Below are 17,718 nucleotides of genomic sequence, written 5' to 3'. Positions count from 1 at the left end.
GTGTGGCAGCTTAGCATTTATTTATTTATTTTTTACACAGTGTTTTGACAGTTGCCGTCATATTTTTGGAATCAAAGCACCGTGTACCGGAACAGCATTCCAGCCCTGAATCTTATACCGGAACTGCGTTCCGGCCCTGAATCTTATACCGGGACTGCGTTCCTGACCGTTCTGGCCAACTTTAACCCCTGGTCTTTAGTAAAAAAAAAAAAAACATCAACATAATTCTGGATATGATGCAAGGTGATAGAGTTAAAACGATTAATAAATGGCTGGGCATGATATAAGACATAGTGCTTATTGGGTTAATGTACAGAATGTTTAATAAATCGCCTAATAACAAAGTTATGATTGCATTTTGATGAAAAGTAAATCAGAAATTACAGTAACCCAAAGGCATCATTTGACCCATCGTCGTTCCCACACGACGTAAACGCAGCATAAAACGACAGTAGGCAGAGGTGGAAAGTCTCCATCATGTTTTCATCCCACCGACGGCGTTCTTGAATTTAAACTGACACTTCGTCTCTAAGACCACAGCCGTTCGCAGAGCACATCGTATTTCTGTTGACAAAGAGGGGAAATTGATGTTGTCGTTGGCTGGTTGAAATCTCTGAGCCAGCTAACGGAGGAGGAGGGGCTGCTAGCTCGCTAGCCAGCCACACCGCCACCATCGTCGCGCAGAGCCAGCTGTGCATCGCCTGTCTTTCCGCGATGGGCAACGCAGCTACTGCCAAGAAAGGCAATGAGCAAGAAAGCGGTAAGTTAGCATCATATAACTGTTACATTTTGCGCTAAGGCGTTGTACTGCGCGCACTGTAATCAGCTGTAATGTTACGCGTGCGGTGAGCAGCCTTCAGCAGTTTGTTGTTAGCTGATGCTGCACTGTTCTTATCATTACAGCACAGTACAGGGCAGAATGCCGTTTTTGGTATTGCATTCACATGTTCATCTGGTAGATAGCGCAGTTGTTTGTAAATGTTTTTCTCGCATGCATATATTGGATACTCTTACTTATCATCAATGTTTTTAATCATACCTTATATTCTGTATGCAGCTGTTGTTAGCGCAATCGTTTTAAGTATCAACCACTATTTAAAAAATACATCAATGGGTCCATTAAGTATGTTTTCAAACCTTTTATTGAAGGAGTTTGAATATCAGCACATTACAATGTCACCAAAAGTATGTAGGCCTACAGTATGTTAGGGGTCACCAAGCTTTTGGAAACTTAGAGCGACTGTATTTCCTTGGGACTCTTAATCCTAAAGGCATCCAATTAGGTACACACGTCTGAATCAACGATTTGCTGAATTGCTGACGATAATGTTATTAATAATTAACAATATTTTATATGTGCATTTGTAGTAGTGGCTCATGCTATTGGCTCTCATAACAAGAGCGCCGTTTCGACTTGTGGTCAGTGCCCAATACCCAGGCGCTGCTGGTCCTAAGCCCGGATAAAAATGGGTGGGTTGGATCAGGAAGGACATCCGGCGTAAAAACTGTGCCAGACAAAGTCATGAGTGACTCGCTACGGCATCCCCTGACAGAGAAAAGCCAAAAGTCGTTTGTAATTATTTTTATCTGCATGAAGAAACTGATCCTTTTAATAATATCTCACAATAGTTATCAACATTTTACAAGGGTACACACGAAGGATACATTGAAATATGCAACATTAAATTTCTATAGTAATTGTATAAATTCTGAAACAATCACTAAAATTTCTAGGAAATCACAATGCCTAATTACCTGGGGGCTACTCAAGTGGTCGAGGGGCTAATTTCACTGCAGTCAATAGAAATACTGAAGCTTTGCTCTCATTTTACTTATTATATGTAAAATCTGTCCCTGTTTGTCCATCTATCAATTTTCTGTTCTGCTTTTTCATAATCAGTTTGTCCTAAGTTTCTGTGACATTTTTGATGGTTGTCCAAACCTTCAATATTTACTAATGTAATGTTATGATCTAGTTAAACAGAAGACTGTAACTAGTAATGTATACAGTACGCCTGCACAATATATCGTTTGAACATTGCCATCGCAATGTGCGCATGCGCACTAGTCACATCACAGGACGTGCAATTGGTTTTAGTTAGTTTTTTTTTTTTTTTTTTTATACATAAACCTTTGTTTTACTTCATAAAAGCAGCAAATGTGCAGATGTTGGATCCTTTTTGTATACAGCTAGCCTGGATTAAACTGCATTATATTAATTAGGGATGTCCCCGATCCAATCATGTGAAGGGAAAACGGGCCGATCGTGCCATTTTTCATGGGATTGGAGTCGGGTGAAACTGATCGGCTTTTTAATTTAAAAAATGCTTCATGCTCGTACAGCCTCTCACCCTTCCTCCTGGTGAGCAGTTCAACCAAACTGTTTTTCATGGTCACCAGTGCAGCTGGCGTTTGGTACTTAAAGTTAATGATGATTGACAGGTTTGTAGCTTTGATCTGGCTAAGGAAGCCTCAGTAGCTCTACAATCAAAGGCCCAAAATGTGTTAATCATCATTAAACTTGCAGCCTGGAGTTGGCTGTGATAAGCTCCAGCACCTTCACGACCCTTGTGAGGATATGCTGTTCAAAAGATGAATGAATGAAGGAATTACAGTATATGAATGTTATGGATTGTGATTAAAAGTATGGCGTTAAAGGTGATGCAATAAAAAATGTGGGTGGGCCTACAATTTGTGCTGCTGCACCTGAAGAAAAAGGTGCAACCTATGCAAAAAGTAAGTGTTGAGCCTTGGCAATATCTATCACAATGTTAATTTTTTTTCCAACATTGTTTAAGCCTATCCCAAACAGAGCTATTCAAGTTATCTGGTGAAAATTCTTCTAGTTTTAATATCACAATATAATTTCGCAACATATTGCGAACCCCCCAAAAATCGCAATGATAGTTTTTTTCCAATATCGTTCAGGCCGAATATACAGTATGCATGTACTGTATATATATTAGGGATGTCCTGATTACATATTTTTGCGTCCGAGTCACCTGATTTTGAGAATCTGCCGATACCATGTCCCGATCAGATAACAAAAAAACATTGTTTAAAAAAAAAAAAAAAAAAGGTTTAAACATGTTACTGTCCCACCGTGCCGCCTTCATAATGTGAATTATTTTTAAACAAGAATAACATTTTAAAAAAATGCTTGTCTTTATTAAATGCTTCATTGAGTGAGTCCACTCAAATCTGCTCCCCCTGCTGAGAACAGCTGCTCACTTACACACACACAATGAGTTGCCACAGCAGACTACCGCTTGTGTTGATTGACACATTTGGCGCCTTTGAAAGTAGCACTCTTTATATGTGTTTTAACTTCAGTTTTAACTTTCCTCAAGTCTTATGAAAAGTAATATCATACAAAAATCTCTGGATGCATCCACCACACTGCCCCTAGAGTTCAAAGAACTTACTGCAGGAATGGCAAACGCAAAAGGACTCAACATGTACAAAATGAGTTGACTGACCTAAAATGGGCACAACACATTTCTAATGAAATTCATTGTCAACCCTTCAGAAGTTTTTTTTTTTTTTTTTTTTTTAATCTAAGCTAACTAATTTTGCTGAAATTACACATTGCTTACAGTTCACATTCTGTAGTAAACATCTTTAATCATTGCACCTGTTGAAAGAAATTCCAAGTGCGTAGTACTAACACGTAAACTTTGGCAAGGGCTAACAGTACTGTTTTTTTACTGTCTGATTTCCAAATTAATCCACTGAACTGGACCACGCCTGTGTTCTACACAGAGAGCACTGATCTTCACTTGTTTTCTGATTGCCAGACTTATCCAAGCAGTTTCATTGGCTTCTTATTGAAAACATCAGTAGTTCCTGTTTGGTGCCCGTGACTGTTGTGTATAATGATATAATGGTCTTGTTATGCAAACAGTGCACTCCAACAAAGTATGTTTACATCAAGATTTAGGGCAACAATGTCTGTGAGGACTTGGCTCTAGGACTGGAAGATTACAGGCTCTCTGCATGCAAGTGTTTCTGGGTTATGATCTATCATGTTAATAAACATTTCATATTTGGTTAAAACCAGTTAAAGTATATTTAATGTTAACAGACAAGCAACCCTATTTACTGTACTAACAGCATTAATCTGTTTCAGTACGGCTTTGGGGATTGACAATCCTCCACTGTTGTATACCTTTGCACACTTTGGATAAGCTTAACTGATCTCCTGAAGGGGGGAATTCAGCTTATGTGAAGGCTACCATAATATTTCATAAAAGAAGTTTTCTCTTCGGAAAAATTATTCGATGTTTAAAACGGCATCGCTATGGCCACACTTAAGGCACCACTTCTCAACCCTGCCTACAAGGGGTAGTTTGTTCAACTCCAAACAAGTAGCGATGATGGTTAGGGGATCTATCCCATCTGTGGGAAACCTTGCTACAATAGGCTTGACAATACCACTGGTTTACTATTGTACATTATGACATAGGGTTGGACGTTTCATCAAAATTTTATGGTCGTTTTGTTCTTGGCTTTTTCACAATCAAAAAGACTTCTAATTAGAAAGAAATGATTGGTTTTCCGCATGGCTTGAAGTGTACGCAAGTTCAAGCCTTGTAAAAGCACATGTGATGCTCGTTGTTGAGTGCAGTAACAGACACTGTAGCAGTTCCTCAAAATCAAAAGTATATTGTGGCTTATTTTAAGCTTGACAGTTGATGTCTACTGTAAAACTAAACACACAACAAAAAGTATTACACATTGTGTATTTAAAGTGCCGGTGACAGCATTAAAAAATCTTAAATAGCATTATTATGTAAATTAGAATCAAATTTTGCTAAATAAATGGTATGGTCATGACAAATAACAGTCTTGTGCTAGATGGAATATTCAGTATTAAAAATGCATTCATTCAGTACGACATGGCAAAATTATGCCATAATGGTCAAGACTGTCGACTTGTTGCACCTCCCGAATGATATTTTATGCCACCGCAGTAAGTCCGACTTTTGTCATTTCCCTGCCCCGGCTTCAGAGGGCGTAAACAAACCAGGAGGCGTGACAGCTAGCCAACATGCTAACCGAAACCAAGCTGTGTTTCCAAGTTTTATTCTCGGCTTTCAAAGTGAAAAATCAAACGAAACTACCCCAGAAAATGTCACATGGCGGCGGGGTTGTCTATTGTCTTCACCGATCGGCAACCCCCCCGGCGGCGAGCAAGTTACAGCTCGTCACTCCCCTGCTGCGGGCAGGAGAGCTCGTTTGCCAGGGAAGCAGCTGGAGAATGACCGCCGGACAAACCGGCCAACGTCGGAGGAGCACGTAGCTGCCCGAGCCAAACCCGAGGATAGTGGTCTATTGCCGGGCACACAAAGAGGGCAGAGGGGGCAAGACGTCTGGATGATATGGGCAACCGCACGAGCATAAGCCGAGTATAGCGCTCTCCTGGCAGGCACGTGAAGAGGGTTGGGGGGGGGGGGGGGGTGACAAGCCGCCGGTTGTTGGCCGAGTGGCCTTCTCGCTGGACAAGGACCATTGTCAGCCCAAAATGCAAGCCACCTTCATATTAGAATGTGTACCATGATCCCAGTTTTTGACATAATACAACACACGATGTTTACTCACTTCCTCGTAAGTCCAATGGTTCCACAATTGTCGGACTTGTTTTGGCCAATCTCCGCGGTGAACGGCAACTTTTTGAATCCCAAAAAGGCTCAGTGAACGGGAACTTTTTGAAACCCTAAAAGGCTCACACGCCTCTCCCTGGTGCAGCAACAAAACCCTGCAGAACATTTGGCTGGCGTAATTTAAAAAATTAATTAAACCGCAAAATCAGCTGAATCCGCAGTCCATATGCATGCTATAAAGCAATGCTGTATTGTGAGATGCTGACCCGGGTAACGTCACATTCGCATTTCCCCTCAATCCAGGAAGTCACTCATTTTAATGGCACGGGATTAAAAAAATTGAATATATAAATGGATCGCTTCCACACACATCCAAGCAATCCATTTCATTCAGGAGCATAAAATACCACGTGAAATAAGAAATAAATGTGCTTTTTGCTGTCATAGGCACTTTAAATACAACACATAGGCACATAATTGGTTTTGGCTTCATTCCCCTTAATGCTAATACACAGTGTTAAATGCAATTCATTTGCTGACAAAAATTAGCATTGAAGCTGCTGTACTTAGATCGCCAAGAAACAAATATTTATACACAACCCCTGCAGGAACACACAGACAGACAATATAATAATAATATTCTAAGGCATAGTCGTTCTATGCTTTGAAGAACATACAGTATATTTACTGTAGGCCTGTCGCGATAACAAATATTAGTGTGCGATAATTATTCTCATAAATTATTGCGATATGCGATATTATTGCGCCCCCAATTTTTTTTAAAACCAATTTACAATAACACAGTGAGAATACAGTATACATTAATAGATAAATTCAAAAATACTTTTAAAGAAATCACAACTAAAAACAATAGACCATGCCTCTTAAGTAAAAAAACAACAACAATATTGATACCGCACAGCACCACAGAATAAATGTGTTTTTAAAAAAAAAGAGAGAGAAAAAAAAAATTGCACTTAATAACTTAAGCATTTAGGCAAATGAAAACTTTTCCCCGTCATAGCTTCTGCAATGGTGTTCCATAGGGATGCAACGATACAGTTAAGTCACGGTTCGGTACGATTTTTGATATGGGGGTCACGATTTTCGATCCGATTCAATACATTTAATGCTCTGTAAAAAAAAAAAAAAAAAAAAAATTATATTTTTTGTTTCGTGTTTTTTTTTTTTTTTTTTTTTTTGCTGGCGAGCAAAAATTAAATTGCCATCATATAAACATGCATTTTAGTGCATAATATTTACTGTATGTGCTTACTTCTTACTGATCTGGAAAACGTTTGTACAAAAGTGCTGAGAACAATCTTTACTGTTTGTAAAGTGAGGCAAGGCACACTGTTGATTGCTACAGCTTTCTTAGCAGCTAGGTTTACTACATGAGCAAGACATCCTATTTGTGGTCCGAATCCATCTGTGTCACGTACTGAATTAACAATATTTGCAACATTATCTGTAGTCACTGGTATGGAATGATTTGGCCTTCTTAACTTCCATTCAGTCATGACAGTTTAGAATTCATCGATGTGGTATATGGACTACGTAACCCATAATCACTCTGTGCTCACGTAGCCAATGGCATGGGACGTAGCACATCTAGTGTGCCATTTCATGATATCTAGTGAGTGCGCCCATTAAAAAAGTTAACAAGCGCCGCTGAAGTCAGGTCTGCTCATTATTACACAACACCAGCATATGACACAGCGCTCTTAATTTCATTCAGCTGTTTATTGTCAAAGCGAGGTTGTTCGTAGCAGCCTAGTCGGTAACAATGTTTTGGCGGACTTCGTTGTAAATATCCGGCGTTGTGCCGAAAAACAGCCACCCGCGTGAAATGTCACTCCTGACGGGAGCGCCCACACGTCAACGACACCGGCGCGCTGTAGATGGTCCACAGTCACTCCGGAGCACTGATGCGGCCGGTATACGTTGAACAACAGGATATAATGGGAAAGATTGGCTCCGGCGCTAGTTTTTGCCGGACTTGGAACAAAGATGCATTTTGCGCAGTTGGTAACGAGGAATCCGAACTTTTAACAGCACGTCTGCCGCACGCGCACACGCACGTGCACGCGAGGCGATAAATCGCAGCGGAAAAATTACCGCCTTCATTTTTATATATTGCGCGATAAATGGAATTATTGCATATTGCGACAGGCTTAATTTACTGTATATATATTATTAAAGTAAAATCCTGGATTTTTTATGGAAGTGTGAATCGGTCTTTGTCAGTCACGTGCCCAAACTAGCGGATACGCCCCCATGCGCCATTTTGAGTGTATCACGGATGTAAACAAACCAGAACAGGAGTAGCTCCGACGCCACATTACTGCCTCCAACTTCATCGCTGGATATAAAAAAAGTCCCTCATTTACAGTATCAGCGCTTACATTTTAAAAACTATAAATCTCTCGAAGCTCACGGACATTTAACGAATGGCTCGGTGCAGGATCTTCGCATTTCGACCGCAGGACTGCGACAACACAGTCGTCACTCGCTGCTACTCTCAGAAACATGATACAGCTCTTACTTGAACATCCTTGAACTTGAATTGTACCTTGAATATCATCTTAAACATCACATGACCAAAACAGATGAAGGAACTGTCATAATGACATGCAAATTCATGTATATTGCACAATATATTGTTTCAGTGTTGACATTGCCATGCAAAGATGTTTAATTCTCTCAATGCAGGACATATGTGAAGTGGGACAAATTTATTTGAACACGTTATTCTACAACTAGTGTTATTTTACTTCATATGCACATGTTTTATATTTCCTTGTATTGCTATTTTCTGTTTAGCATTGTGCTGCTGCTGTGTTTTGATTGAGAATTTTAGTAAAAATTATAAATCCAAAAAAGTAAACCTGTCAAACATCTCGTTTTGCTAGCAAACATTGTATTTCCTATTCAGTGTTTATCTCCACAAAATTGTTTGAATGTAATTAGTAAAAAAAAATAATAAAAAAGTACTTTTCATTATCAAAACCAACACTAGTGTTTTACGTACCTAAGAGAGGCAAGGAGTCAAGACTTCAAAATTGTCACTGACATACTTTATTAAACAGGTTTAAGTCATCTACAAACGTATTTAAAAACTGCTTGTACAAACACTACGAAAAGAAAATTGTACTATACTACTGTTGGGCAATGGCTTATCAGGGCACAGCAGAAAGTGACCTTATCCAACATTGTGGCTTCTTCACCTTCATATGGAAGAGTCATGTTTATGGGTATGGTTCCTGTTAAGATCTTATACTTCTGACAAACATTTCCGATGACCCTTTCAACATGGATTCTCAAATGTGCTGACAGCGGCCTTTTGTAAATGCTGGGAGTTTGACATCTGAACACTACATGCCCACACATTCTTGTATGTCAAAACCTCTGTCAGCCAAGACAATGTCCCCAGGTAACAAATTATCAAAAAAAAAATCACTGTTAGGGGTTATATGTTTGTCACTTATACGCCCTCCCCAGGCTTTTGATAAGAAACAAATGGCTCCCTTGGGTGTAATACATATTAAATACTTCATAGTGTGGTGGCGCTTGTAGCTGGAAAACATTTGGGCACGTGCTTTCAGATTTGATGGGTTTTCTGTGAAAATTTCAAAACGGTCAATAATCACAGTCTGTGTCACATCCTGATTGGTGTTGTGCGTCTCATCCTCTGTGATTAGCTGATCACCTTCTTCTCCAGCTTCATGTGTCCCCTCTTCAGTCTGTAGCTGACCACTTTCTTCTCCAGTGTCAGGTGTCCCTTCCTCATTCTGTCGGTGACTGTTTATTTCACCAGGCTCAGATGGTCCCTCCTTGGTCTGCAGCGCTTCAATGTTTGCATCCTGCTGGAGCCCCATCTCTGGTGCTTGCAGTGTCTCTTTCCGTAGCTGCTCACGTTCGTCTTGCAGAGCGTGCAGTGTTTGTCGGTGTAACAGATGTGTGTCCCAGATGTAGGGATGGTGCCCAGTCTGGGTCAGTCTCCATCATTTCATAAGCTGGTTCACCTGCAATCACAGGTTTTATTTAGAAAGCTAGGTAAGATTGGATATTTCCATGGCATTTCACTTTCGTAAACACTTAATCAGACATGCTACCATCCCATCAGATCTCTCAGATCACAAAAGGAAATCTCGCACATTGATAAATATTTCTGTGCATTTTTGCTGTTTACCTTTATCTTTTAACTCATTCACTCTATAATGTTTTTATAAACGATGACTGAATAAATTAAACACTGATTTATCACGTACAGATTAACCCATTTCAACTGCCCTCCCTCTTTGCCTGTAGTTTACAAGTGAGGCTAGCTAGCTAAGGTTAGCCAATGAGAAAATAGCGACTTTAGAAAGCAAAAAAACTGCATATTCAGTATCAATACTTTGAAAAAAACTGACTTGCCTTCATGAAAATGCCGAGAGCAAACACGCCGGAAGGGAGATATGGTGTAGAAAGTCGTTTCACCGCTGCGACCCAGGCCATCTGACGCCGCTTCGTTAGTTCCTCAACCTGCTGTCTATAACCTCTTTTCCAAGAGGGAAAACGAAAAAATCTTACGTCGTGGTCAACTTTGCTGCCATATTTGTCGTGTGATTTAGTTTGGCAGCCTTTCAAACAACACGAGTGTCCCATTTATCAAAGACAATGATGAAAGCAAAGACGATTCTCACTGCTCAGTTGTTTACAATAAGTGTACACTCAAAATGGCGATTCAACCCACAATGCACTGCGGCTTTTGACAGCGTTACGTCACCTGACAAAGACCGATTGGCATGCGTGTTTCTGACTGCCAACTTATAGGCCAAGCCGTGCACATTAAGAGCAGCACAGACACTAAATTGCAAACATGAAACCGGAAACAACACATGGGAAGTAACGTATGTGAAGATGTGGAATAAGACAAGCTATAAAGAAAGTTGCTTCAACTTTCATCATCTGGAAACATAAGTAATTTTTAAATCGTTCTTCATTATAAAAACTTATACTGTAGGTAACATTAGATCTTGACCGACTGACTTACTAACTGTCCAATAAATGACTTGCTGTGAGTCACTGGAGAAAAGAATATCAAAATTTGTATTCCAAATTCAGTGCAGATGACACAGTGGGTGTAGGATAAGAAAACATGCAAAAGGATGGTCACTGAATTGGAGGTAGCGTTTTGAACAGGAAGCTTAACTTTATGTGGTTAGCCAAGTGTTGCAGAGTACTTGACAACATAGTACAGGAAGCTACCGTACTATATCTTAGTTGCTCCCTTTTCTACAACTGGGTATTTTGCCTGTGCGACTCTTCTCTTATCAATCATAGAAAAAAAATTATTAGATAAATAAAATCTCCACATGGCCCAGGGAAAGGATCAGTCGTTCGCCAGCCGTTTTTTTCTCATATGTCGGAAAAGTAGCCAAGAACAAAGAGGACAAGAAAGTGAGGTGCCTCACATCTCTGAGTTCACCATCATGTGGAATACGTTAAGTAAGTTTTCAACAGCTTTTACACCCATTGAATCATTTGCAACATTTCAAGGTGTGAGTGGATTTACCCCCACTTCCTTTTTTTTCTGAGAAGGAAAGTTCTTTTCAAAATCTAAGTATTATAATGACGATATAATGAACGCAAAGGGCTAATTGACTGATTCAATAAGATGCTCTATGATAGTCATCAGAGGGGATAACACATATATGTTTGTGAATATAGTTTTATTGTTCGTCTTCATGTGGCGCTGCATTATTTGTGTTCAAATATCACATTTTTTTCTTCCAGAAATAAAAATGTGAGTTGCTCTTCTGCTGTTTAAAAGTAATGTCAGCCAACTTTGTGTTTGGGGAGGGGTGTTCCGTGGGACTAGAACACATTTTCCATGTGGTTAAATATGAAACATTCCAGCTAAAAGAGACGCTTTTCGGAGAGTGTCAAAATGTGAAATGCCAAATCTGAGGCAGTTTGTATATTTAATCAAACATGATTTGGAAAAACTCCTTCCACAGAAACTTTCACTCCAAGGTTTGCTTCCTAAAGTTGTTAGACTATTCTTTTGTAAGCAGATTGATCATAAGCATTGACAAAATAAGAAAAATTTTTTTTGACAAAATAAGAAAAAAAAATTTTGAAGAAAAAAAAATCTATAGTCCTTTTTTTAGCAGAAATTTATAATGTTAAAGAAACTCAAAGACTTTCTTCATAGCAGTGGTCCCCAACCTTTTTTGTGCCACGCACCAGTTGATTGTCAGACAATATTTTCATTAACCAGCCTTTAAGGTGTGGTGGGTACATACTGTTCATCAAAATTGTATGATACGACCACCTATGGCTGGGCAATTTTAGGATCAATGTTTAAAAAAAAAAAAACGATCCATCTTGGTGACGCGATTGACCATATGCATATGTAGGTGCAAAATGACTAGTTTGGCAGGTTTTCAACAATTTCCCAAATAGAGTCCAATGATGATGATATTCAAGTGGTTTATTACACAACAAGTGAGGTTCACTGTAAAGCTATACACACAAAGCAAGGAAAGTTACATGAATTGTGCACCAAAATATGAAATACATTTCTTTTTCCGAGCACCAACTAGCTTAATGGTAATATACAATGGTACAACCTAGGTCAAACTTTTCTTTTCAAAGTTTCTCATTCAACTAAATGGTAAAATTTTTTAAAACTTATGACCGCGGTTGTAAGTGCCCTTGTATAAAAAAGTAGGCCTGGGCAATATGCCAAAAATTGTTACCACGATAAAAATGTTTTTATCAGGCGATTTTAATAATTGTCACGATATCTATATTTTTTCTTTCAAAGTTGAAGTCTGATTTTCCAAATCCAGATTCTGTTTTAACCAATCTTTAATGTCAGAACAAAGATGCATGGTGACAAACTACATAGTATTCCACAAATAAGAGGAACATTGCACAAAAAAAAGTTAACATAATGCAGAGAATTGCACATGAGGTAATCAAAATGCACAACACTGCACAAAATCAGAGGTAGACATGCAATCTTAAAAAATTAAATAAACATAAATAGACATACTAATTTGAATTTACACTCAGCAACATGTTAAAGCCTTTTGTGCATGAAGGTGTCTGACAATGTCAACAAAATAAATAGGCAAAAGAAAATGCTCATTTTCAAAAATGTTACAGATAAACTAGACAGCTTTGCTTTAAATGTTACAGGCCAGAAAAATAAGTGTCCACAGTATCAGGCTTTAATGCTGCTCTGTGAAAGGCCATATACTGAATACCCTTTTCAGAGTTCGCATTCACGTGGCATCAGCGCCCCCCTTTTCCCTGTGTTCGGGTGGTGTAGTCTACTTTTATCAAATGTTTTCATTAGTCATATTGACAAAAATGATATGACCATGATTATCGTTATTGTTTCATCGGTCAGGTTTAATAAAAACTGCCAATTAATAAAAAACACATAAGAACCCATTTTTAAAAATCTGTGTACCATTTAGGCCCTTGTTCCAATACATGGCTCTGTGTTATAAGCCATCAATACAGTACCCGTACCACGTGCTTTTTATTGTTGTTTTTTTTTTTTTTTTTTTTTTTTTTAAATAGTTGCTAAATACGTATTACTAATTCATACAAATAATAATTAATACTAATTCAAACTGAGTAAATCCAGGACAAATTTTGTTTTGGTATGGTAATAGTGACATTAAAGGGTCTATATGGGATTTTTAGAGTTAATTCAAAATATTTTTCTACTCCATGCATGCTCCACCAATGCCCCGATGAGTACACAGAGCCCTGATGTTTTAACTGAGGCTGCATCAAAAAGCTTACCTTCTTACCTTCAGTAGAGAGGGTTCGGGTTGACCACTCTCAGCGAACACGCGCCTCTGCACGTCCACACGCCTTGCACCGAGCCTCCGCCTAATCTCCGCTTGGCAATAACACTTGTCTAGCCCACTAAAGACTTCCTACTAACTGTTTTTACGTTTGTGTGAGAACTCCAGTACCTAGCGTGCAAAGGAATTGCTACCTTCCGAGACTACTATCAGTGCAACACTGGTCTTATTTAAATATTTTTACAGGCAAATAAACTGCATGTCTTTTAGTGTAAATATCTCATAATACAATGTGGACAAATGCAGTCTATTGTAGCTTGCGAATGATCAAATGCTGTTTTCTTGCCAAATTTTGTAGGCGTGGCTTACAGTCAGGTGTGTCTCGTAGTCCAAAAATAATAGTCCAAAAATAAGGTCATTTTGCACGCTTGTACTGTAGGCAGACATGTGCCGATTACCAGTTTCAAGGTATACCGTCGAAAACGTCAAGGTTTCAAAACCGGAAAAAGTTTCCGTAATGGGGTCCCTAAGAGTTTAGCTATTTTTTTATGTCCCAAAAATGCATGGAGAAATCCCTCGCTCACCTTAAGGACTGCATTTATTTAAATTTTTAGAATATTTTATTTCAAAAATATATATATTTTAACATGTACTTATGTTCAAATTTGCTAATATGTTTTGAAAAATAAAAATCCTGTTCAATGGGAAATTTTCATTTATTTATTTTATAAACCCAGATATCTCAAAGTAACACATTTGAGAGCTCTAATTGCAATACCGTGAAACCGTGATATTTTCGCTCAAGGTTATCATACCATCAGAATATCATACCGGCACATGCCTACTTGTAGGTTTACTATTAGCTTTAATTTATGCAAGGGACAGAGACAAGTGTCATGGCGTGTCAAAAGGCACAGGCCAATATTGCTTTGGATAAAATTCGATCATTTTTCAAAATAAAACATTGCTCAAACTATGTTCATAAATAAAACAGAGATCATGTGTTTATTCAATCCACAGCTTCCAGACTGCGTGTGCACCACTGGCTAATTTGATATTATAAATTATGATAAGGCGGAAAACACAGACCAGATTTCCTTTCACTCCTCTTTAAAAGAAACTGCTTTATCTTAAGCCAAAAACAACCGTTGTGTTTGATAGAACAAGATGTCTATATGCTGCCATAGCAGATTCATGGCGCATTAAGCCCTCAAATTTTTGATTTGTCCGTTTTACCCTCAAAACCCCTGTTTAGAGACGTCGCGCAACCGCGTTTGTTTCAACCCATCTATTAAACGTAAGTAATTAATTATATTTATTATTCAAAATGTCTGTCATTTTTAGCTTAGAATCATGGATTATTGTCTAATATTTCGTTTTTTAAAAAATGACTTAAAAAATTATTCACTCGCATATTTAAAACTTTTAAACAAATTACGTCACAATGAAAAAAATGGTGTCTGTAAAAAAGTCACGTATATCTACCTCATAACTATCGCTTAATTGCATTTTTTGTTACTATCGCATTTTCTCTGATATGTTAGATGATAACTAATCAATCCAAACAGAAAAATTGAAAAACAACAATTAAAAGGGTAAATATATGAAAAAGAACATCTCGACGACTCCTTGATTTCTGCATTGCGATCCTTGTTATATTACTATGTTTCACCCATAAAATCCCCCCAAAATCCAGCTGTGGCCATTCACAGCTGTGTTTCGACACTCAGTGATACATGATACATGTAGTTTTTGTATCAAAACAAGGTAAGTACATGATACTATTTCGTTAAAGTCATGGCGTCTTTAATTCTGCTCTCGCGTGCTCTCCCCTCCAGATCGGGTTTTGTTGTTTAATTTTTTTTTTTTTTTCTTTAGAAATGCCTTCCTGTTCAAAATTTGTCTTTCCCCAGAAAATTGAGATTTTAGGCTTTCCAATGATGTATCACACATGCATATCGGACAATTTTGAAAGTTGGCCAAATTGGGGGTCTCAGAGTGGAACTTCAAGTCACTTGAGTGTTTTCCGCCGATAATATTACACACGACAATTCAAACCCAGAGGTTTTGCAAAACATATTATTCGCCATAATCCAATTTGTACGAGCTGAGGGAAATTAAAGATATGTTCAAAATCTTTATATAGTATTTGTTTATCTCTCTTAGTCATTTTTTGTGTGTGCCTTTTTTGGTAACTATAAATGTGTTTTATGTTTCTGCTGTGTTTTGTCATTTTTTTCCTAGGGTAATCTGGTAAAGCCTGACCTAATCCAACCAAACTATTAAACACCCGCTTGGCAGAAACTTTCAGCTGTTTTAATGTGGAAACAATAAAACAATAATTGTTCCCATATTATGTAAAATTCTTAGGCATGTTTGGAATTTTTAAACAATTAGTGTTCCCAGAAGCCTTTGAAGAAATTAGTCTTTTCGTACTGTGTGTGCCGTCTTTTCTCATATACTGTATGCCATTCTGTTTGGTGTTACATTGAATCCACTTGAATCACAAATTCTGCTGTTTCAAACTCTTCATGAATGTTTCTCCTTCTCTTTTTCTTCTTCATCCCTTCCATCCATGTGGCTCAATGTTCCTGAAAATCCCTTGATGATCTTGTAGAGACTTTTGGTATGCTCACTTTTCTCTGAGACCTCCTTATTCACAGAGTGAATGCTTTGTTCAATTTAGCCCTGTACATGTAGTATGTTACAATTTTGATTGGCAGCTGTTCAGTGACTCTGTGACTCTGGATTTCTCATGTCTGATGTGACCTTTCACAATGTTCTTTGAAATGCCTGCACCGTAGTCTCTGAATTTGCGCTCTGAATTTTGTCCTCCCTTGCCCATTGTTATAGTATTACTAACCCTCGGCTCTTTCCCAAAGAGATGCAGAAAAGCTTCACTTTGAATTTGGCCAATCTTGTCAAGACCAAAGCTATTTGCATCACTTCAATATTCTGTGTGTTTTTTTGTTCTGGAGTTTTTCCCCCTTATTTTGTTAAGTAGTCATTCTTACTTGGTACCTGAAATGTGCCTGACCTTAAAATGTGATTTACCTTGAATGTTGTTTGATTATTAACCAACAACATGTGGGTGTTTAATGTGAACATTTATTTATTTATTTATTTTGCTCTTTTTGTAGTGAAAGAGTTCTTAGCTAAAGCCAAAGAAGATTTTTTAAGAAAATGGGAGTGTCCACCTCAGGTAAGATATCATTTCATCAGATGTACATTTCTCTTGCATCAACAGTCTTTGAAGATACCCTGAATGATAGTAATGACAGCCACTTCCTCCTGTACAAATACATGAAACCTGATTGCATAATTGTTTTTGGGTGCAAAAAAGTACCCATCAGTGTATACATAACACAAATTTAGAATTGGCGCAGTCATCAGATAACACTAAACTTTCATTCCACAGAGCACAACGTGTCTGGATGACTTTGAAAGGTTCAAGACTCTGGGAACTGGTTCATTTGGTCGAGTATTGCTGGTCAAGCATAAAGGAACAAACCAATTCTACGCTATGAAAGTTTTGGACAAACAAAAGGTAGGTGAAATGATCAACACAAGACTCAGATTTTACAGGATCCTGTTGCCATCTATATTTTATTTAAATTTTCAACATGATCACATGATTAAAGTAAAACATTACAGACTTTTGGGATTGACTGCAGTCTTTCCTAAAGCCTGGTGGACTTTGGAATTGGAAGAATTAACAACTGTATATCTCCAGTCGGAATCATGGAAGTAGAAAATGAATGAAAAATCAATGACTCAGACCTCCCTCTATAAAAACATTAAAAATACTTTTCATACACTACAATATTAATAATAATGTCAGGAGTTACTTGTCAAAATATTTTTTTCACCTGAGTTTAGTTAATTGAAAACATGAACGTATTAAAGATAACAAAATGAATGAATGAATGAATCTTCATTAATAGTTTGTGTATTTGATCACTGACTTGCTGCACCAGTTTTCTTTGAGCAAATAACATTACACTGGTAAAAGATAAAATATAAAATACATAATAAACAGCTAAATATACAGGGTGTCCATAAAGTCTCTTTACCATTGCAAAAATTTATTAAAAATGCAATTGATTAGATATTTTATTCAGATTTTTTCAATTGTATTCAACGTTTATTGAAGTTTTTTTTTTTTTTTACCTCTTTTAATACACTTTTACATGGGCCTCATGAGTTACACGAAGCACATCAAGACGGTACTCGATTTCTTGCCATGTTCGGTGTAGCATAGCCTCATCAATTGTGGCAATGGCATCAGTAATCCTTCG

At 37.9% G+C, this 17,718-nt stretch overlaps 1 protein-coding gene across 2 annotated transcripts in view; it reads left to right on the top strand.

Moving 5' to 3' along the window:
* Positions 1–428: 428 nt before the first annotated feature.
* prkacba (protein kinase, cAMP-dependent, catalytic, beta a) overlaps positions 429–17,718 on the top strand; it is a 30,906-nt gene continuing 13,616 nt past the window's right edge. Inside the window, exons 1-3 of one of the 2 annotated variants that reach the window (XM_057841004.1) lie at positions 429–760; positions 16,561–16,622; positions 16,839–16,967. In XM_057841004.1, the coding sequence (XP_057696987.1) occupies positions 715–760; positions 16,561–16,622; positions 16,839–16,967 (237 nt within the window). In that variant the 5' untranslated portion in view covers positions 429–714. Of the gene's footprint in view, positions 761–9,930; positions 11,097–16,560; positions 16,623–16,838; positions 16,968–17,718 lie in introns of those variants that run through there. The other variant, XM_057841003.1, reaches the window with a different exon arrangement.

The sequence above is a fragment of the Corythoichthys intestinalis genome, chromosome 7 (genome assembly GCF_030265065.1).
Source record: "Corythoichthys intestinalis isolate RoL2023-P3 chromosome 7, ASM3026506v1, whole genome shotgun sequence".
Classification (NCBI taxonomy): Eukaryota; Metazoa; Chordata; class Actinopteri; order Syngnathiformes; family Syngnathidae; genus Corythoichthys; species Corythoichthys intestinalis.
The sequence above is the reverse complement of the archived record's forward strand: the minus strand, read 5'-3'. Positions and strand labels throughout refer to the sequence as shown.